The 22,670-nt window shown below is 39.4% G+C and overlaps 1 protein-coding gene across 6 annotated transcripts in view; it reads right to left on the bottom strand.

Annotated features, from left to right (window-relative positions):
- The window catches only part of SMPX (small muscle protein X-linked), a 41,829-nt gene extending 20,839 nt beyond the window's left edge, over positions 1–20,990 (bottom strand). Inside the window, exons 1-5 of one of the 6 annotated variants that reach the window (XM_068687603.1) lie at positions 20,831–20,990; positions 17,229–17,288; positions 13,252–13,341; positions 9,272–9,422; positions 15–816 (exon numbers count right to left, since the gene is read on the bottom strand). In XM_068687603.1, the coding sequence (XP_068543704.1) occupies positions 9,285–9,422; positions 13,252–13,341; positions 17,229–17,267 (267 nt within the window). In that variant the 5' untranslated portion in view covers positions 17,268–17,288; positions 20,831–20,990 and the 3' untranslated portion in view covers positions 15–816; positions 9,272–9,284. Of the gene's footprint in view, positions 1–14; positions 817–8,427; positions 8,742–9,271; positions 9,423–13,251; positions 13,342–17,228; positions 17,289–18,301; positions 18,447–19,823; positions 19,916–20,810 lie in introns of those variants that run through there. The other 5 variants (XM_068687613.1, XM_068687585.1, XM_068687593.1 and 2 more) reach the window with 5 other exon arrangements.
- Between the last annotated feature and the right edge of the window lie 1,680 nt (positions 20,991–22,670).

Genomic DNA, 22,670 nt, shown 5'->3' with positions numbered 1-22,670 from the left:
AGACCCAGGAGAACTAATAGATGAAGGACTCGATTTATTTTTTTAACCAATTGAATAACTGCATTATTAAATTAAAAGCAATGCTATGACAACTCTACCAAAGTGGGGGCGTGAGGTCTGAGCACCAAGTCTGAGGGTTTTATTCTGCTTTTATTGAATTCATATCCCTTTATGGAGCTCAGCCATTTGTGCAAGAAACAAGCACAGCCACACTAATTTAACCACTAAATGGAGAGACAAAATCCCCGAGTTTATACTTGTTCCCAAGTTTAAGTAGAGGTTAGTTCAGCAAAGTTTCATTTCAAGTAGCTACAAGCTGCAGCAAATCAAATGCGAGAAATAAAGTATGACTCATAGGAAATGTTTATTTATGTTGTGTAGTTTGTTCTCCTAGTGCATGGAAATACATTGTATTTCAGACTGCTGCAGCAGGTCAAGGGGGAATTAGGTGGTTAAAACCAGAGCAGATAGGGAGAGCAAAAACCAGATATCTACAGAATAATCTGCAGAATAATATTTCCTCAGTAGTGCTGCCCAATAGCCAACAGAGGTTAGAATTACTGTCATGGTGAGCTCTACCTCTTGCTGCCATTATACGATGCTATTTTTTCTCAGAAGGAATTTGCATCCGAGTGTGGAATTGAGATAGCCTTGACACTAAAAAGCTGTATTTTTTCAAAATAAGGCACTTGTAGATGTTCTGCTCCCCAACGCAGATGACAAGGCTCATGCAATATTGAGCCAAAATCCTGAATGAGATGCCAAAAATTCCAAAGCACGGTGATGCAGTAATTTATGTGGTTCTTGAGCACAAGGCTGTGAAAACATAATTAGGTAGTCTCTTATCAAATGAAACGAATAAAAGCTATAAAACAAAATGATGAGGCACTAAATTTAGGGGGAGAAAATTCATTTGATTATCACATCAGAGCCATGATGTTTCAGATCATACTGTCAGCTTAATTGGCTACAATTTATGTAGGTCTGATAAAACCAGCTGAGCTGTTAATAATGTAGGAAGTTGCACTTCAAGTATTCAAAAGCAGTTAGCCCTTTTACTCTGACGGAGGCCCTTTTACTCTGACGGGGCACCCTAGTGCCCAGTTTTAACCCGTAAGGTGAGTGACTGGAATTATTTGTTATTTTGAGTTCCGGATGACACCTGTCATCACAATGTCTGAGGGCTCCACACATACTGAAAGCTGGCAGGACAGTTTCTAGGCGCAGAGAAAGAGCATTGCCTTCATCTCACTCATTCATAGTGTTCAGTACCATCTCTTTCCTGCTGTCCAAATGGTTTCTAACACCCGTGGTTCCTCATTAGCTCTGCGTGGTCTCCTGTGTGTGTGCTTCAGGGTAAGCTCCACCTAAGTCAGAGGGCGTACTCCAAATACTAGGTCTGTTCTCCAATAACCCAAATTGAGGCCAAAGGCCTTAGGGATTTCTAAGATTTCCAAGTAGAATACATGCCAGTCGTACTTATTTTTTAATTTTGTGATTAATTCATACTATCTCTTACTACATATAGCAGAGAGAAGCAAGAAAAAAAGCCTACTGACTGTAACCCATCTTCACCAGTCTCTCAATATCTGATAACTTCAGGGAGCTTCCTGCCTTTTTAAGTTTCATTTTAGGAGTGTGGAGCCAGCAACAGTGTCCAACTCGGGAATTCACTGAAAAGTTTAGTTCTTACAAAATCTGTCAGGAGCAGCACTGATGGAAACGGGATTATCTACAAGGGAGTGTGACAGCAGAAGTTCAGGGCTAACTGATCAACAGAGGGATCACACAAAAGCAAGTACTGACAGCAGAGACTCATTGAAAAAAAAATTAATTTCAGCTTTCCAACCAAATACTTGGACCTTTCTCCCACCCTGAAGACTGATGGTTCTCATCCGAGAAAGGAAAAGAGATTTGTGAGACCAGATTGCCAGTGTGGGAGGTATTTTGTTACTTTAAGAGCATTAATGTGTCAAAGTGAGAGGCTCAATGAAGAAATTTCTTCTGTGTATTTGTTGAGGCCTGTTGACCTCTACATGTCTGCAAACTCTCTGAGTGAGCCCTGAATATGGCAATGGCAGAGTAGTAAATAACACGATCATGTTGTAAAAATTAATAGAGGCTTTCTGTCACACTCGGGCTCCTGGGAAAAATGAGAGCACTTTGAGTTACTACTTTGTGCTTGTCTCTTCCAGTAATAAAAACGCCGTGTTTGAAGACATAGCTTGGAAAAGAAATATACTTGTTTTGCATATTTAATGTTTTGGAAAAAAAATCAATTTTTGTAGCTTGCTTTGGAGCAAAATGTTTTCTGATTCTACGGGGTTTGTTTTGAAGTTATTAGTTACTTTTCAAAACCACAAAATACATATTTTTTTTTCTGTGTAACTACTTCACAGGGAAGCATTTGCTGTTCAGAAGAACATTCCCTGCTCTTTACTCACTAAAATCAGTCTCCAAATGCATACCTTTAAGCCCTGATAGGCATTTAGAAAGCAGTCTCTCCAGCCCGTTTACCTGCTCACTTCCATCATTTAACAAGTGAATGTGAAGGCAAACTCTCCTTGATCTGCAAAGGCCCAGGGAACCACATGCTGGGGCTTACTGCAGCATTTCAGCAGTTGTAGAAAAGAGGCCCTCAGTTCATAATGGACATCTGCAGGCCATGTTAGAGACAGTGACCTAAATCCTTACTTTTAAACGCAGAAATTCTGGGAAATAAAACATAACTCTTCCTTTCTCTCTCTCTCTCTCTCTTTTTTTTTTTTTTCTTTTTTCTTGAGGAGATAACATGATTCCAAAGGCTCTTCTCATGTCACTGGGGATCCCAGTTTTCTCTTTTAACAGAAATTTCTAGCTCTTTTGTTTTAAAGTCCAGAAGGATGACATAAGTAGACTCAGGGGAGAAAATAAAAATAAAAATAAAATAAAATAAAATAAAATAAAATAAAATAAAATAAAATAAAATAAAAACTTGGAAACTTAGTTTCTTAAGAAAATTTTATAAATGGAAAGTTGCCTGGCAAAATTGATGACTGGCCATTAAATCCCCAAGCACTCCTAATCTGGAAATTCCACCACTGAAGAGCCTGGCTCTGACCTCTTTGCACCCTCCCTTCCGGTATTTACGGACAGTGATGAGATCCCCCTCCAAGCCTTCTCTGACTTTGACAGAGAGAGGCTGGCACATTTTCTTGCAAACAGATTCTTTCTCTTCACCCTGTTGTTCCCACTTGTGGTAAGGAAGGAGATCTGAACTCCTTCTGATTGGAACTTCCCAACACCCTCTGGATGAATTTCCATTTCTCACACAAGCTTTGGCTAATTAGGCTTAATCACATGAACACAATTTCTTAAAATCGTGGGGTTGTTCCAAGAGCTTACAGTATGTCTGAGGTCCTCTACTAGTGAGACACTGGATATGTTTACTTGGAGAAAACATCCGTAACTTTGCTTGTTACTGTACAGCAGCTTAGCCATGATCTTCTGGTCTACCTGAGCACAGGAATGAGACGCAATCATTGAAAAGTGTATCAAAACAGTGACATAAGGAGAGGTAGATGGCTACCATTCAAGTGAGATGCAGTTTAAAAGCAGTACATAGCATGAAACTGTTATTAACATCCACAGTACTCAGTGGGCAAAATTATAATGTGTATTTTTAGACCAGGGTAATTGACGTTTTTTGCACGTAATTAATAGTGACACCAAAGAACATCTTTTAGTATGGATATAAGAGCTCTATCCTCTAAGGGACTTCTGTTGTTTTCCCTTCCTCTCTCTTTTTTCTCCAAGTGATGCCAATTTCAGAGGTTGCTCTGCTGACAAGACTCCTCTTTTTTTGTGAGACAGGATTCCCAATATGCTGTAAAGGAGGTAATGCTGCAAGTCTAAGCTGACCTGGGGAGCTGTTTGTTCTGATGCCCTCAAAACACAACTCCCATGCTGACAACAGAACTAACATTTGTTGAGCAGTTCTGCTCAGGAGAATTCCAGGTAAAGACCAGGGCTTACCTGTAAGTACTGGCTGTTTCTCATACCGTGAACAAGACATGCACCCTGTTAGTGGGCAACAGCCCAAGCATAGCTCAACAGCCTTGTCTGACCAAATTCTGAGTACGTTTGTAATTGGGATTGAAATGAGAGCTTTCTCCAAACATGTCCAGAAGACAATGCCAGAGTAAAGGATATTGAAAGAATCCAAATATTCTATGAGTTCCAGTACTAAGTGGATGCAATTAATATAAACTATACTTAGGAGAAATGACAATTTTTGCTCACTCATTATTTTCTTGTGCAATCACCATGCTAGTGGTGATACACATAAGGTATCGCAACAATTGGTAACAAATCACAGCCATAGCAGGCTCCTTTTGTTAAATTAAATGCTTCCTACAATGGCTTCTCAAGAGGACATATACTTAGCTGATTAGTGTGTGATATTGTGTTGCTATTTTATTTTGTGTACGTTTCATTCTTATGCATGTAGAAATGTGCATGTACAAAGGGAGCAGAAAAAAAATGTAGATAGAGAAAATGAAAATGAATCACAACTCATTTGTATACTAAAACTGACTCTATCAAACTCATCGTCTACAGCTCCGTGAAGAAAAAAAAATCATTACAACAAAGCAGAATATGCTAATGAGTTAATTATAGATGATAGACCAGCAGTAAGGGATGACTACAGGAATATCTTAACTGATAAGCACTTTATGACCTTCACTGGATCCAGCTTTACGACATTTTACTAATTATATCCCTCCCACAAACTGTTAGACTCACAACTATGATCTTAATAAGTCTCTCGATATTCCCTAATGTGGTGAAAGAGAAAAACCAAAAATATTTAACAGAAGTTACTCTTTACTCTAAACTACAAATTATGCAGGAGTAGATTTGTAAATAATGGACCAACATACTGTTATTCATTTTTTATTTTTGCTGATGGGCTTGCACGCTAAAACCAAGCAGGAAAACATGGATCAACATTTAAACAAAATTGGCCATGATGACTTGCAATTTACTGAAACTATCCATTGGCAAATGATAATACTAAAAGGAAGTGTTAAAAATAATTGCTGTAGTTATAAAGCCTTTAATATTTTTGACATTTTTATATTTTTGATACTTTTATGATATTTTATTATAGAATCACAGCATAATGGAAATTATCTAGAGAATTTGGAGTTATTCCATCAGTTTCAGTGGGTACCTACAGCATACCATGAGAAACATAAAAAATACCAACAAAGGGAAATCCCTCGACTGTGAATAGCTGAGGAGTTTATTGTACTGATGTGAGAGATAATTCATTTCCAAACAATGAACTCCAAAGAATGTACTCATTTATCAGTATGCACTCAGCACAGACATATTCTATTGACCAGTCAATGTAGCATTCTTTAGAGAGTATCACATTTAGAGGATGGTCAGTAACCCCTTCCTGGACATGAAGTGACATATCAGGCAGATGTGAGTACGGATTTGTTGCAAAAAAAGATTATCTTCACTGGCTTGGAATGGACAGTCATAAAACAACTCACTGACTACACCACATTTTATATAAGGCTGCAGGCCATGTCTAAAACAACAGAACTGATGAACATCCTCTATGGGAGACAGTCCTTAGATTTAGTACCTTTCCAGGCTGCTGGATATGGCAAGTGATTGATTTACATTTCGATTTTATGTAGAATTCATGCATATGCTTAGTCCTGCACTGCAACTAAAGCTGAACTCCTAGTCTCTAGTGAGTACCGTGTCTGAAAATCTTCTAGAAATTAAGTTTTCAGATGTGATCTGTGACTGTACTACCCAAAATCTAGAAAGCAGTATTTATAGAATCATAGAATCATAGAATATCCTGAGTTGGAAGGGACCCTTAAGGATCATCAAGTCCAACTCTTGACACCGCACAGGTCTACCCAAGTTCAGACCATGTGACTAAGTGCACAGTCCAATCTCTTCTTAAATTCAGTCAGGCTCGGTGCAGTGACCACTTCCCTGGGGAGCCTGTTCCAGTGTGCAACCACTCTCTCTGTGAAGAACCCCTTCCTGATGTCCAGCCTAAACTTCCCCTGCCTCAGCTTAACCCCGTTCCCGCGGGTCCTGTCGCTGGTGTTAATGGAGAAAAGGTCTCCTGCCTCTCGACACCCCCTTACGAGGAAGTTGTAGACTGCGATGAGGTCTCCCCTTAGCCTCCTCTTCTCCAGGCTGAACAGGCCCAGTGCCCTCAGCCGTTCCTCGTACGTCTTCCCCTCCAGGCCTTTCACCATCTTCGTAGCCCTCCTCTGGACACTCTCCAACAGTTTCATGTCCTTTTTATACTGTGGTGCCCAGAACTGCACACAGTACTCGAGGTGAGGCCGCACCAGCGCAGAGTAGAGCGGGACAATCACCTCCCTTGACCTACTAGCGATGCCGTGCTTGATGCACCCCAGGACACGGTTGGCCCTCCTGGCTGCCAGGGCACACTGCCGGCTCATATTCAACTTGTTGTCTACCACGACCCCCAGATCCCTCTCTTCTAGGCTGCTCTCCAGCGTCTCATCGCCCAGTCTGTACGTGCAGCCAGGGTTTCCCCGTCCCAGGTGCAGGACCCGGCACTTGCTCTTATTGAACTTCATGCGGTTGGCGATCGCCCAGCTCTCCAACCTATCCAGATCCCTCTGCAAGGCCTTTCCACCCTCATTCGAGTCCACAACTCCTCCAAGTTTGGTGTCATCAGCAAACTTGCTCAAAATGCCTTCTATTCCTACATCCAGATCGTTTATAAAAATATTGAAAAGTACTGGCCCTAAAATGGAGCCTTGAGGGACCCCACTGGTGACCGCCCGCCAGCCTGACGCAGCCCCATTCACCATAACCCTTTGGGCCCTGCCCGTTAGCCAATTGCTCACCCATCGTATGATGTTTTTATTTAGCTGTATGGTGGACATTTTGTCCAGTAGGATCCTATGGGAAACCGTGTCAAAAGCCTTGCTGAAGTCCAAAAAAATCACATCAGCTGGTTTCCCTTGGTCTACCATACGGGTGATCTTATCATAAAAGGAAATCAGGTTAGTTAGGCAGGACCTACCCTTCACAAACCCATGCTGGCTGGGACCAATGACTGCTTTGTCCCCCAGGTGCGCCTCAATACGTTCGAGAACCATCTTCTCCATGATTTCTCACATTAGCCAGATAAATAGGTAAATGGTGATCATGTTTAGCATCATTGCAGGAATATTTGGAATCAGAAACACTCCACTGTTTATCTCCTGGGGGAGACACCTCCAATCAATCACACGCACTTACTCTTAATGGCTGAATGTGTGTAACCTCTGACCACCTCCTGTTCCCAGCTGGACAATGTTATTTCACACAACCATTCCCTCTTGCCACCCTCCTGTATTTCAGAGTCCCCTCACCCTTTGCTCCTTTCTGCCCTTTCCATGAATGATGTGATCAGCCATCCCATCTGTGTCAGCGTTGGGACCTGATAATCAAATACAACATCACAAGAAGGACAGAGACAGAAATGACTTCATAATGACCTCATAGCTTTCACTTTCACTTTGCTGATCTTCCTGTAGAAATCTTTTCTTTACAGTGAATCTCTGCATGTGCCCTAAATGTTTTTGTCAGACTCTCAGTAAGCTAATTATAAAATAATAATTTTAAACATTGAAAATAGCAATCACCTGAGACTAACTATGGGGTAAAATTTCTATCTAAATATCTCCTACACAAAAAGAAAAAATAAATTAAAAAAAATCTTTAAAGCCTCACATTAAAAACTCATATTTCTCTGGGCACTGCTTTAGTGCGATGACTACAATGTTAGATTTTACAAAATGTTAATTTTCCTTTTCCCAAGTTTCCTGAAGAGAAAGATTCTGTTGTGCTTCAAAAATAACATGCACATTATGGCAGAGCTGGTTAAAAATGAGAAAAAAAATATATATTTTCCTTCTAAATGGCATATTTATGCTGCACATAAAAAATAAATTAACGTACAGTGTGTATTGGGACAATTCACTCAGATTATATGCCATTTCTTTCAAGATTCCTGGACCGCAGCACTTCTGTGTTCACAGAATCCTTTTGCACTGCTTTTTATTTTCTCTTCTTTAATGTTTCTGTGCAGTAAATTCCAGACGATGTTCTTTTACTCAGCTTAGCTCCTCTGTCTCTCTTCATGATAAAAAGGACTTGTGTCAGGCACAACTGGCAATTCAGATGACTACTCTGTGACACAAATATCTTTTTCTTACTGTAGTTGTTTGTGTTTCTTTTTTTGTTTGTTTTGTTTTGTATTGAAACTTCTCTATACAGCTGAACTTTCATTATAACTGCATCTTTACTGACTCAGGCTTTTCAAAGAAAATAAAATGATAATTTCATGGATGGAAAATATTATTAATTATTTTATGGCTCAGAATGTCAAACAACAGAGGTTTATTGGCCTTGACTGAAATCAGATTAAAATAATTCTGAAATTGGTGTTAACATGCAAGGCCCTGCGCTTGGGTCAGGGCAATCCCAAACATGATTACAGGCTGGATGACAAATGGATAGAGAGAAGCTCTGTGGAGTTGGGCTTGGGGTTCTGGTGGACAAAAAGCTCAACATGAACAAGGTATGCTTGGAGTCCAGAAAGCCAGCTTTATCTTGGGTTGCATCAAAAGTGTAGCTAGCAGGTTGAGAGAGGTGATCTTCAAAGATATGTTGCACGTCCTTGGGTGCCACAAGTAGTACTGGGTGCATTTGTGTGATCAAATGCATAGAGTCATTACTATGTTAGCTTTGAATTACAGAAATAAAATAATATCCAATCTCTAGTGTTCTAAAGCAACTTTTTAAAAATACTGACCTACTTGTCCCTCACTGGAATAAAATTATTTGCATTGTAATATATTTATCTGTAGTTAGTGCACTGAAATACAAGTTCTGTATTCAGTAGAACTGGAACTTGTGCTTGTGAAGCAAGAAGATGGTAAAATGGTATTTGTTAGCTGGCTTCAATATAATAGCCAAATACACTTTTTGTTAGGTAGGTTAATGGGTGCCATGTATCATCAGATACAGTCGCCTGCATGCTCCTTTTTTGAAATAAAGCAGAATTACAAGGATTGTGAGATCTCTTCTACACATTATATTTTATCTTTGAAAGATGGAATGTGATTCCAGGTCCTTTTTAATTTTTGAAAAGACATCTTTTGACATAAAAATGTTTCTGGACCAGCCTGCTTTTCCTAGAGCGATGCAAAGAACCTCTCTTACTCACCTGCTTGTTCCAACTACTGTTCAGCTCTGGGGACAAATTTCAGCTCACTCTTTATGTTCTGAATCTCTGATAAGTTGACAGCAGGACCTGGAAGTTTCTTAGCTCCTGGGAGATGTTTCTTTTCTTTCTCCTCCTCTGTAGCAGGAACACTCTGCACGAAAGGATATCAGTGACCTTGCTGCTGCAATAGAAAGCTCTTGAGCATGAGCATAGGTCAGTTATTTGAGAAACAGAAAAGGATGTTTTTATACTAAATTCAATCACAATGGAAACCTCTGAGGGGAGGGGGGCAAGAAGAGATGGATAATTCTGTTGGTTGTTGTCTTGAATATCTAAACACTTTACAAAAATATTTAGAAGGTGCTCGGTGTAGAGGAATATGGATCTTTTCGTAAATGGGTAAGAATTTACAGTGTCAGATTGTTAGCATAAAATTAACTGAGTGATGTATTAAAGACAGCTGCCAGATCTTTCATTTTTTAGAGAAAAAAAAAAAAAAGCTGAAGAACCATTTTTATTATCCAATTTCTTACAGCCTCATAGGTGCTAGCCAAATGGGGAGAAAAAACATCACACATTTCCCCAGCTCTGGAGACCAGCTACAGTAGGTTATGGACCCCAGAAGCTCCATCCAAGCTCAGCTTGAGTTTATGTTTAATTTTTCTTAACCTCATTGGTAAAAACAGAAAAAAAATTGTCACTATATTTCAATTAAGGTAGTCCCTAATGGCTATTTTGCTGACACTGTAAAAATAACAGCACTTAACACAACAGCAAGCATCTCAGCTAATTTCCTGATGGACCACAGTTTTTCACCCCTTGGTACTTCCTCTGATGTACTATTGCTCCTAGGTGAGGTAGAGCATATATTTTAGACTATTTCTGTCCTACACTGAGCAATGTTTTGAAGGAGTAGTTTTCTAGTAGGGAGTTTAAGGTCTAGCCAATCTATTCTGTATTTTGTACAGCTAACATACAGGGGGAGTCATGTTGAATTAGAGGTGAATGAATATTTAACTGCCAGTAATTTCACAATTATTTTATTTTATTTTATTTTATTTACTCTGTGAATGTCCTCTTGGGATAGGCTTTTTGAAGTTTGGAGTTAATTTAGTATTTAGATTTATTAGCCTGTGATCAGTCTGTTCGTAATATTTAAATTCATTTTTAAAATTTCCAAGTTATCTGTCAATTATTATTGGTCAGTAAAAACCCTTTTTGCTATTGACTAAAGGACTACATAGTAATAAGGAAGCAGACTTTTACAATGTCAAGTAGCAAATAAACAAAGAATTTTAGAAAACCGACAGTTTCTTCTTATCTGATCTTTCAGAACTTTCTATAGATAACATATAAAAGAAAACTGCAGCAACAGTTATGCTGCTTGGCTTATTAAGTTTATATTATCTTTTCCCACTTTTTAGCTAATATGATGTTAGTTAATACAAGCTACTATTAATTAACACCATTGTACTATTGTTTCTGTTTTGATAATTTAAGATCCCAGTCAGGAGTCCTGCCCCAGCCACCACACATACTGTTATCTAGCTTAATGATCTGACATCTGGGAATGGTAGCAAAGCACAACACGAGAATAATTAGACTGACACAAAAGGTGTTTAGACGGATGCACGAAATTGTATCAGTAGTCAGAGGTGTCATGAGCTTGTTTTGTTTCCATTTACAGTTTTCCTGCACAGCTTGCTAAAAACAAAACAAAACAATCCTAAACCATCCTAAAAAGAACACAGTTCTTACTAGTACATAGCAGACACCATGTTAAAAAGACTTTTTCAAGTCCTTTGCTGTAGCATTCCTTCTCATAGAACAAACAGTGCAAGCTTTGATGATGTTTTGGAGATTTTGCACTCCATAAATCCACGTTCGTTTTCTATCCCAATCTCAGGTGTGTGCTATTTATGACTGCATCTCTCCCTAGATCACTCACTCTGTGCACAAGGAACTGCTGAGATCAGACCTCGGCCTTCAGTTTTATTGAAGGAAGTCTGCAGATTGATTTAGATGTATGACAAGAGTTAACAAATACATGCATGGAAATGCTCTGACTGAAGAAAAGTTATATTCTCAAATTCCTACCTCCCATTTCTTTTGCATGTTAACATGTCCTCTCCTTTGACCTTCAGAAATATGCAGTCCCCTCTGACCACACCAACCCATTGAGTAAGAGCCATATATCCCTCATCTCTTTTGCCAGGGTTTTAAAATATGGAGAAGAATGCTAAGGACTGTTAGCAAAAGGTGTATTAGTCTAAGGCTGCTTTAAGGACTCACAAGCTTTATCTCAAAGCTTAACAAGGCGGTAGCATTTTTATTCTATTAATATGAGAAGATCTGTCTCTGTAGTCTCTGCTCCCACTGGTTTGGTTGAATATTGGCTATATAACTGGGACCAAGAACTTTTATTCCATAATATCTGTCTCATGGATAGCGTTCACATAATTGTAAAACAAAGCAATATTCAATTACCCAACCAAATCTAATTATCAGCACTTGTAATTTATTTTATTTCTCAAATACCACCAGAATTCACTCAAACATTAATTTCTGCTTAATAACATGCATTCCTTCACCAGTTTAATTACTGCAGAGAGAATGTGGCTTGATTTCTTTCAGGGGAACAGTATGTGTTTAAGGTCACGTTCTGTTTTGTTTTGTTTTCTTTTAAATCTTCTTCAAAAGGAGTTAAATTGGGCTGAGTTTGTTTTCTTCAGAGTAATTCCCTGTAAGCAGAGCACTATTTATATCAAATATGTTGAAATTCAGAAAACAAACCTGTCTGATTTAGATTGAAAAGGAAGAATTAGCTATTATGCAGCCAAAAACCGTCACTGGTAAGTGCCTGTACCAGGTTGGAAGAAGCTGATGATTTGTCCAAAGCAAACCTGACTGTTTCTAGTTTAGGGTTGCACCACCAGCACTGTCACTGTGTGCCTGGAGTGAAGTGGCTAGTTCCCTCCTTTCTGGCCCTCGGGGCTCTGCTCAAGGCTCCCTCTAACCACAGCAGCCCTGCTTCACCCAGAGCATGGCTCAGATTCCGCCCAGAAGAGTCCTCCAGAAGAGCCAGAGCCAGCCTGGTTGAATGGGTCGATCTGAGCTTCTCCTGCCCTTGGCTCCAAGGAGCATCAGCAGATCTGGCCCAGCAAGACCAGTTTTGAAATGGGGATTATGCAGCCAGACTAAGCCACCTGTCTAAGAAGCCATAAGCATCATCTTATGTCTTTTTCTTATTTGCACTATTCCTGTTTCTTCACTGTTGGTTTTAGTTCTTATTTGTTATGGAAGTTCTTAGTAGATAAGATGCTTTAATATCATCCAGAAACATGATATCTGTGATCAATGTTGACTAAAGCATAAATTTAACTCCACATTCAAAACTCAATGTTAAATACTCCCTATAAACTACTGGCATCGGAGCACATAATTTAATCTCTCAGGAAGTATTTTCACCCTTCTGCAGGTTCACAATTTCTGGTTTTAATTTGCAAATGTATAGTCTTCATACTCAATCTCTACTTCTTGATAAATAATCTCAAAAGGTCTCCAAATGTTGGGTTTGAAAACCTGTCCAATATTGACAAGCTGAAACAATAAATTACACCACAGGGCAGCAGGTAGTAATAGACCCTTCCAAAGCCTTCCTATAGCTTTTCCTGCTGTATTTCACCAATTCCAGTCTAGATAAATACTGTTCATGAAATCCTGAGAGCAGATATCATCTTATTGCTTAGGTAGAACTACATACCCTTGAAACAGTTCCTATAGAGGCCTCAGCATCAAAAACAGAATGGTATATATAAGAAGTCATTGATAAATGGCCACTTACTCCCATAAATGATCACTGTATGTCAGCTGTGGTACCTAAGATCGGTAGGTAGTGCTCTAAGGTTGATTTAAAGGCTTTCTTACATCAATGGTAGGGATTCCTTTAAAAATAAAAATCAAACCCCCCCTTTTCTTACCTCGTCCACTTCTTCAGGTGTTAGTTCTTTTCTTTTATGAGGGTGGCCTGCACCAGGTCGAAATGCTCCCATTGGGATGTTAATATTAGCCTGTGAATAGGAAATGAGGATGCATATAACAGCAACTGATAGAGAGATGCACAATGGTCAGTGGCAAAACTCCAAAGGGGTGCAACGAGGGTACAGACATTATTGTGGTTTCTGAGCACTTATGGCATCATCACAATACTCCCATGGTGAGAGCAGAAAACATTGCCTATGGAAGAACAGCTAAATTGTATCTGTTTCCTCATGTGACCCAGCCTGGCTTATTTTAAAAGTCAAATGGTGTGATCAACTAAATGCACAAATTATACCTATTCTTATCTCGTGATCTCAGAAGAGAAGCTGCTCATAGGAAATGTCATCAAAATATCATGACTCCCACTTGTAAAACCAGCGGGTGAATCGGTAATACTGCTGAGAGTAAACAGAGAACCTTCAAACAGCAACCTGCTTTATTGTCATTTACCATCTGACTGATTTGCACAAAATGAAGATGAACAATCCCCTCCTTCTGCTCAAATCCTGGCCCTGCAGATCATGCCCCAGGTTGGGTAGCCACAGGAACACAGCCCACTCTTCATAGTACCAACAAATGTTCTGGCAGCAGCAATCCAGCATCAAACAAATTAACAATCCATTTGCCAAAAAATAAACACCTTTCGTTTTTTTTTTTATTTTTTTTTTCACTTTTATTTATGCATGGTGATGTTACCCCTTCAGTGGGGCTGGCAGATGTCTGTAGAGCTGTGTATTTTATAGACAACTGGGCATTCATTTCATATGCTTTTTCACTGAGCTTTAGTTTATATATTGCAAAACCTTTCAGCTGCACTTATTAAGTTCCCAGGAGACAAGGCATTTTCAGCCTCACAGTACTTAACCCATTATTTCATTTATGAGTGGAAAAAAAACCCGCTCTGCTCTTTTTAATTTTAAGCATCTCCCCAGCCAGGCGCTGGTATCTCCAGTCAGCTGCTTTTTTTGGAATAGGAAACAGTTTAGTGCTTTACAGAGAACGTGGCCATACAGGTTTGCAGAGCTGAAATATCAGAACTATTCCCAAGACAGATCGTTCCTCCTGGTGCTTGTTTTGAACTCAGGCATCCATTCCCCTTGGAGTCAATAAAGCAGAAGTCAGCCTCCCACTGTTACCTGAGGCTGACCACAAAACCCTAATTCTGGTCCTTGCATTTCCTACTGTGACTAAAAATGGTTCAGGAATAAAAATGAACGAAGTGCCAGACTGCTAATTAAATTAAATAAGCCATTCTTTGCTCTGCTTCAGCATTTTCAGAGTGCTCTGTGTCACACTACAGCGGTTTGAACTATTTTATCTGCAAAGTGCGTTCACTTCTGAGTTTGGACAAGACATGAAATACTAACTTGGTAAAACAAGTAGCCTTTAAAACATAGTTTAACACTGTCTGGATCTGGTAACACCCCATACTATAACACACAATAAATTAAAATATATATTTCTAGTACAAAATTAAAGTGTGCCTAATTTCCTAGCAGTTCCTGACCAGAGATACCAGAATCCTGAGCCATAAATCTCCCTCTTAATCCAAGGCCAGTCCATTCCTGTGGATAAGCAGCTGTGTTATGGGTGAGTGATAGACTAAGTCCTGTATGCCAGTGCGGCTCTGCAAGGACTGTGTTGTGCTGTGATCAGCACAAGTGTGCTGTTGTGTTTTTTAAATCCTCTTCAGGGCTCTTGCCATGTGGCTGTTGGGATGGAGATACAAGTCTTAGCGACCTCTTCCTTGCCCACTTCCCCATCTGGTAATAGCACATTTTTTGTTCCACACTCCTGAAACTGTAAATTATAATCACTGTAGACAGACTTTGTAGATATGGTTATTATTTTTAATCACACTGATTTTTATTGGGCTTGCATCTTTCTTTGTTTCTGGGAAGTGTCTACCATATTTTGGATGTCACTGTAGTTTTCATGAGTGGAAATGTGTACTCATCTACTCTGCTAAGATCTTTCTGAATGAACTTAAGGAAAAATATCTGTAAGCATGAAATACAATATAAATTTATAATTTGTCTTGATTAAACTGATACTTAGAGATTTGTTGGTTTGTCTCTCTTTTTATTTTATAGAGAAAAGGCATCCAGATTAGGAACTTCTGGATCTTATACTACTGGTAGCCAAGCATGAGCTTAGGGACTCTGATCTTCTGTTACCCCAAACTACCCTTGGGAACTAGCTGCCACCCTTAGCTCTCACGTCTGTATTTAGTGGCTGTGGGCATGTGAAACCTTTAGTGTATGTCCAGTACAGTCAGAAAGAAGCCAATTCTAACACGGAGCAACATCGGATACTTCAGTCAGTAAGGTGGCATTACATTTCCATCACTGTAGCACTATGTTTATTCTCCAGGAGATGTTGGTCCTACTATACTAGCACCTGATAGCAAAGGATCCTAATATATGAATCACAATACAAAAAAGTAATGTGACATTTTGAGTTACAGTTCTCAAAGTGCTCAAAGAGAGATAGGTATCAACTCCAGGGCAAATCTCCCTGCTGGAGCAACCTTTGACACAATGTTTGATAGATTTATTTAAGTTTGTGCAGTAGTTTTCCTTGGGATTCAAATTATCTTTGCAAAAATTGAAGTTTCTTAAAATATTAAACTTAGTGCTTACACTTAATGTCCTTTCTTAAGAGACAAACTAGAAGAATTTATTTACATTTAAAAGTTGGAAGGTCATCAGAAAACTAAAAAGGAGTTGCTACTTAAAGGAAAAGAGTAAACCGAATTCATTCCTTAAAAACAGTTGTACATACCTATGGAGTTTAAATGGAAAATGTAAACTTTTGAGCTAAAAATTATCTAAAATTTTTCATTAGTTACGCAAACATTTCCATAGTCTCTATATGAGGCACAACAATTTCAACTGAGTGAAATCAATGGCTTCTGCTAATTTCAACTGAATTAGTATGGTAGCTTGAATGTCTCTTCCAGTACTCTTGATGATGATGATGGTCAGAATTAGCATTTTTATGTTGCCTTGCCACTTCAGAATGCTGTCTAGCCACTGGGTAATTAGTCTTGATGCCCCAGTCCACTATTACCTTGGGGAAACAGAGCGTAGGTCAGAAATTCTGTTTTGTGTTTCTTACATATTTTCAAAGGAACCTGAACTCATGGGAAAAGTTGACTGCAAGTGCATTTTACAGAATACATGAAAATTCTGCACAATTCTGCAGCTCGCTAATTATATGTCTTTTAGAAAAGAATCAATGATAGCATGACTTCGATGCAGTTTAGCTACTTTATGATGATGCTGGGATAATTCTAAAGGTGTTTCTTTTATAAGCATGTAACAATGAACTTCACCTTATGAGCATATGCCATTTGAGGAGGTATGTGACACACAAGATTTTTTCTAATGAAAACATCAACTTTTCACCCATTTCATTTTGGCTCCAAAATGTTTTTAAATAAATATTGGAGGTTTTTTTTTTTTTCACTGATGAAATGCAGAAATGAAAAACTTTAATTAGCTATACCATCTTTTTAGCCTTCAGTTATTCCAAAATCACATAAATTCTGTGGAAAATCCAATAGTTGCAAGAATTAGTTTTACTCATAATGCTGATTGGTTTTGCAAAAGTATCACCATGTTTTACTTAGCTGATACACCAACAGACATAAGCTAACATTGGAAAGAACACAGAAGCAAGCAAGTAAGCAAACAGCCTGTCTGATCTGCCTTTTTTCTCAGCTTAGATCATAAGATGCTCCTCAGGTCAACATTTTTCAGTGCCTTCATAACTACCAAGCTTTTCACTTTGAAAGAATAATCCCCAGTTAGGACTTCTGCAGTGTTTTGTATGATCAAAATGCAGTTTGTCAAACAATGAAGGTTGAGATTTATTATTTTATTGTATTAGAAACATAAATACTGTCTCTTACCTGAATGGCTTTGACATGTGACGCTGGCTGCTTTGACATTTTTAAGACAGAGTCTTATCCCTGCAAGCAAAATGGGAAAGTGTTACAGGCTCTGACATTCTGATAGCTAGGGGAGATAAACTAGAACTTAACCCATGCTGCCTCTTGACAGGTGTCCATTTCACCTGCCCATCTCCTGTTTCTGTCTCAGTTTCAGGGTTGCTTAGGTATTCCTTCTGGCAGAACACCTGAGCTTCTCCAATTAATCTTTCATAGACACAAATGGAGCTCTCTCTTTCACATTAAAAACAATAATGAGTAGAGATAAGGAATCTCTCAAACCTTTAATGGCATCGTAAAATGAGCAAGAATTAAAGGAAGCATCTGAGGATAAACAATGCATGATTATCTCTGTCATGGTATGTACAACAGAATTATTAGAACTCTAAGTTTAAACCTTCCTTCAAATAAAACATAACTCGCCACAAAGTTTTGATAAATGAAGACATAACCATTTTCTGACTCACACATTATTGTAAGTCTTTAATACATATAGACTGAAAATGATCAAGATGGTTATACTATAAATTCTCTTTGAGAATTGCTAGGGCACAAAGTAATTTCTCTTCCAAGTTTTAGATTTATTATTTTTCTTAGCACTAATGCAAAAAAGGAAGAATTTTTCATATAACTTTATGCATGTGTAGAGATATGGACTGCTACAAAATTAATATGCAATAACAAAGAGAAACACACCAAAGTCAAAGGATTTTGTAAAGGTTAAAAAAAAAGGCAAGAAAGAAATTTAATATCCCTTTAACTTCAATATCGTCTCAGCCTTTTACTCTTCCACTAAGATTTACAACTTTAACTGGACTAGACCTTTATCAAAGTCTGATTATTTTAACCAGCTTATTTTAATGCAAAATAAGAAAGTAATACTAAAAGGTGGTAAGTAAGTATACATCCATCAGAGAATTCATTGATAACAACCAAATTATAACATTTTTTGGCTACAGTATTTTACCTGAGACTGGAAACAATATACTGAGAAAAGGAATAAATGATGTAAAAAAAGAAGAGTAGAAATATACCAAGAAGTCACAAGTGGGTCAGAGACTTTGGTATTCCAAAGAGCATAACTGTCCCGTGGAAGCAGTATCAGAGGAAAGTATAGATCACTTGTAGGTTGACTTCAGCCCAGAATATCAGTCTGAAACTGTATCCCTGGAGCTGCATGGAAGATTTGCTCTTGCCTACTCTCACATCAGCTTTAAATCTGTACCTAATTCAGAGCAGAACTTAAAGTGCAAGTGACTTGCCATTAGAGGTCTCTCTCTGATTGCACACTCAGCTCTAAGAGTGCTGGCCAACCAAAACATACCCCATCAGAGGCAACATCAGAGGGCATAGGCTTCAGGGTTAAATTGGTTCAGCTACATAAGTAAATCAATTTAAAAAAAAATCCCACTGTGCAAAATGAAAACAGCACCGTTCCAGATAATTTTACATTGTGGCAATATTTTGTAGTCTGTGACAGTTAGAACAACCCCAGGATTCAGTTTATGGGATGAAATCTTGGCCATTGGAGTTCATGACAACACTTGCACAGATTTCAGTAAGCCAAAATTTCAGCCAAAGAATTGCACTCCTTCAAAATCTTTGCTATGAATGGAAATAAGCATTTCCTCAGGATTGCCACACAGCTTATACTGATGCATTGTGCTGTTAATCAGCAGTTGTACTCCAAAGACAAATGCAAAATAATCCACCAGTTTATTAGAAAGATAGGGCTTATAATACATAAAAGTTTAATTAATTTTTTTTCTTATCATCTTTTCCTTTTTCTAATCAGAATGAAAAATGGAAACAAAAGCATAGGAAATGAATATACAGCATTTAAAAACACTGTGTTTCTACTTTCTAAACATAGTCTCAATGAAATTCAGGCCAAGATGTACTGTTCTATATATTTTGCATTGCAAAAACACTGTTTTGTGCTTCTTTGGCCACCTTCAGCTAAATGGGCAGGGATTTACTTGGGATCTCTACTATCAAAAGAAGTAAAGCAATCGTGCTACTCAGTGAGGTGCTCTGGATTCACTAGAAGTCTGCACTTGCAATGACTGCAATCAGACACCGGTTCCTAAAGATGGACGTATGATACAATTGTGTAGGACTGCTTTTGGAGGAGGTGATTTTCCTTACCAGTTTGTGCTGTCCTCATTACTGCTGAAGAAATCAGGACAACAGCACATCACCAAGTAAAAATAGACAATCTTACCCAGCTCTGTCCCCTTCCTTCCCTTTCCTGAGCTTTCCTCCAGAACAATACTGACCATCAGCTCTAGGAAAATAAACCCCAGACTGTAGATGCACCTACTACTGAAGAGATTACTTAATTTTATAAATTTCTGTATTCTTTCACCAGGTGTATCAGAAAGTCCAGCGTGCTGCACTGATTGCGTTATTTCTGGCATCCCAACCAGATCTGCAAAGTTAAACAAATAGTCTCCTCCCCAGCCGAATCTCCCACGTGCATACCCAGAGAAGCACAGAGACACGCAGCCTTTATGCCCCGGTGTTTTTTTGGCCACCCCACACCTCACCTCTTACCTTTTATGGTCTGCATGCCGAGCCAAACTTAGGAAGCAATGGCAACAGGATTTCAAAGCTGTTTTATGCCAGGCTGCCCCTGCCAGTTCCCGTGCTCTCCTGACTTCCCAGTGAAAGTAACTGCTACTTTTTGCAGAGCGACATAAAGCCGGATTGTGAAAAGACTCTTTAAAAAACAAAGGACCTATCTACTGTCCATCGGCTAAAAATAATTTCTGACAGGGCTGCAGAAAGATAATAAGCTGCCTGATTCAATTTGCTTTAAAGACGATTTGATATCATAATGCCATCTTTTGTAATCTGTACAAGAGATGTACAGTAGCTGATACACACGAGGAGGGACACACACACACACGCACCCCAGCTGAAAGCTGCCCCTTTCTGCCCTGCACCAAGCACAAAGGGTGTATTGGGCACAGAACTGCAGTGTAATATCTTATTAAAAGGCTTTGACGGGAACTACACCACTGTGAAACCCAGCTAGCACAAATATAGAAGAGAATCCCCCACTTCGCAGCTTCCAGACTGTTACTACGTGCTGTAGGCAAACACTGTAATATTTCGTATAATGCAGTTGTTTCTACCACTGTTACCTGTTAAGCTTACAATAAAAGAGCACCATTCTTAACATCAAATCTCCCATGTAACATTTCACTAGCTCCAATAAACATATAGAAAACAATAAGCATGTACCTCTGTACATGCTCGAATTAGCATTCAAGCTAATGCAGTTATGCTTCTTATGAGTCAGCAGGTATTTAAATGACTTTCTGTTTTAAATCTTTTAAGATCCCCATAGACTATGAAGCAATAACTATAACAATCTGCTCTGAATACACCGCTCAAGACATTAAAACAGGAAGAAAAACAGAACTACTGCAGTCACCTCGCAGCCGGCTATTACAGAGTTTTCACAAGTCTTTTGAGCTTTTAACTGACCCCTTCAAGTTTATCTACTTATCTACTTATATAAGAAAAGTTCCAAACCGTCAAGTGAGTATATACACCTCCTTTCGATGCTGAAAGAGGTAGCCTCTTCCACCAGCTGAGATATTGACTGTGATCCTTTCAATGTGTCTGAAATAGCTCCGATGCTTTCAGCCTGGCCGGCACCGAGAGCTGCTCCAGGCTGCAGTGGAACTCGGTTGAGAAGCAAAGTGTAAAAGAGAATTCCTGTCATAGCTTCCAGTTGTTCTTCCTAAATATAGCGTTTGATTCACCCTGCAGCTCAGTCCCCTGTGACACTTGACCATCGTAAAAACAGGGCTCAAGTGTCAAGCAGTAGGTGTTGAAGGAACACACCTTTGGGTCCTTTTCCTGACCCCTCTCCCTGTCACCCAAGAGTGAGGCATACGATGGTGGGAGGTAATGCACACCTCCTCCACGGCATGTGGGGCTTCGCGTGCCTCCCTCCTGCCTCACTGGAGAAGGAAATAATTATGGAGACATAATTATGAAGAACTCACCTCGGTGGGACTGTCTAGGGGAGGTGAATGCCACACCAGTGCGACTGTATTGCTGCTGGGTTGGGAGCGAGCTCGCACGGCAGCTGCCTCAGGGTCTTGGTGTGGTGCTCCTGTGAGCAGGACAGTCATCATGGCAGGGAGGAGCAGCGCTCCTGAACCTGTAAGGCCATGGCTGCTAGCTGTTGGACAACAGGGAATGTGGATGAAGCTAAAGGGTGAGGGGAGTTGTTATAGTTAATAAAGAAGTGAAACGTTCTTATACAGTTGTGCTCATGCTACCCATGAGTGAAGGCTACTGAAGGAGACCTGACACAAGTCGCACGTGGGGCACAGCCCCATGTTTTCACTCCCAGAAATGCAGCCTCCCATTCACTGCAGCTTCAGAGGAGAGAACTTTCCTCTTGGGTCCCCTGCCTCAGCTGTGCCTGTTTATTACTGACCCACAACAATGCTGCACAGGCCTCTGCTGGAGAAGGACTAGAAAACCTTTAAGTTCAACAATTTTTAAGTTCAACAATTTCAAAATTGCTGCCACAGGCATTTCTAACACTAAATAATAATGATTGGGGTAGTGATTTCAGGGAGGATTTCCCTTGACTTTATTTCACCTACCACTCTTCATTTCAAGTACCTCCTCCAAGGGGAAGGTGACCTCCCAGACCACTTCAACAAGCCTGTGACTGACTCACTCTCTGCTTTCCTCCTTCCCAAGAGTGCTGCCATCTGGAAGCAGCTTATTAAGGTAGTGACTTGCTCCAGCAGCTTGCACCTACTCATGGCCACCCCCTTTCCAGCACAGACACACCGGTAGGCATGCCACAGGCACATACATGTTCGCTAGGTCAACGCAAGTGAAGATACACATGGCAATCAGACCCTTCCTTAAAAAGGTTAGACATGACTGTTATAAAATGTCTCGAGGGGTGTAAGACTATGGCACTTGAAACACGGCAGAGTTTATAACAGAGCTCACAGTCCGATCTTTTGCCTAGAATGAAGGAATTTGCTCTGTCACAGTCTCAGGTCATGTTTTCCAAGTGGCTGAGACCATGTTGAAGTATTGTTGGTGCCAGATGAGTGACTTTATTTACCTTTTTGTGAAGGTTCATGTTTACAACAGAGGTTCTAGAAGGCGATGAAAGAGGTGACATATTTTTGTAACATGGTCTTGTACATGAATTTATTTCAAATTGTATTATAAATAGTTATATTACAAATCAGCTCTGGGATACAAGAAGCATACGCAGTTCTTTTTCCCGTATGCCATTAAATTAACAAAGGTTTTATAATACAAACCAGGCCATTGCTTCCATTTTATAATCCCATCGTTTTACAGATATGCTTGTAGAAGATCAAGTCAACACTGTTTCCTGCAGTATTT

This window comes from Anas acuta, chromosome 1 (genome assembly GCF_963932015.1).
Source record: "Anas acuta chromosome 1, bAnaAcu1.1, whole genome shotgun sequence".
In the NCBI taxonomy this organism is placed as follows: domain Eukaryota; kingdom Metazoa; phylum Chordata; class Aves; order Anseriformes; family Anatidae; genus Anas; species Anas acuta.
This window is presented reverse-complemented; position numbering and strand designations above follow the sequence as displayed.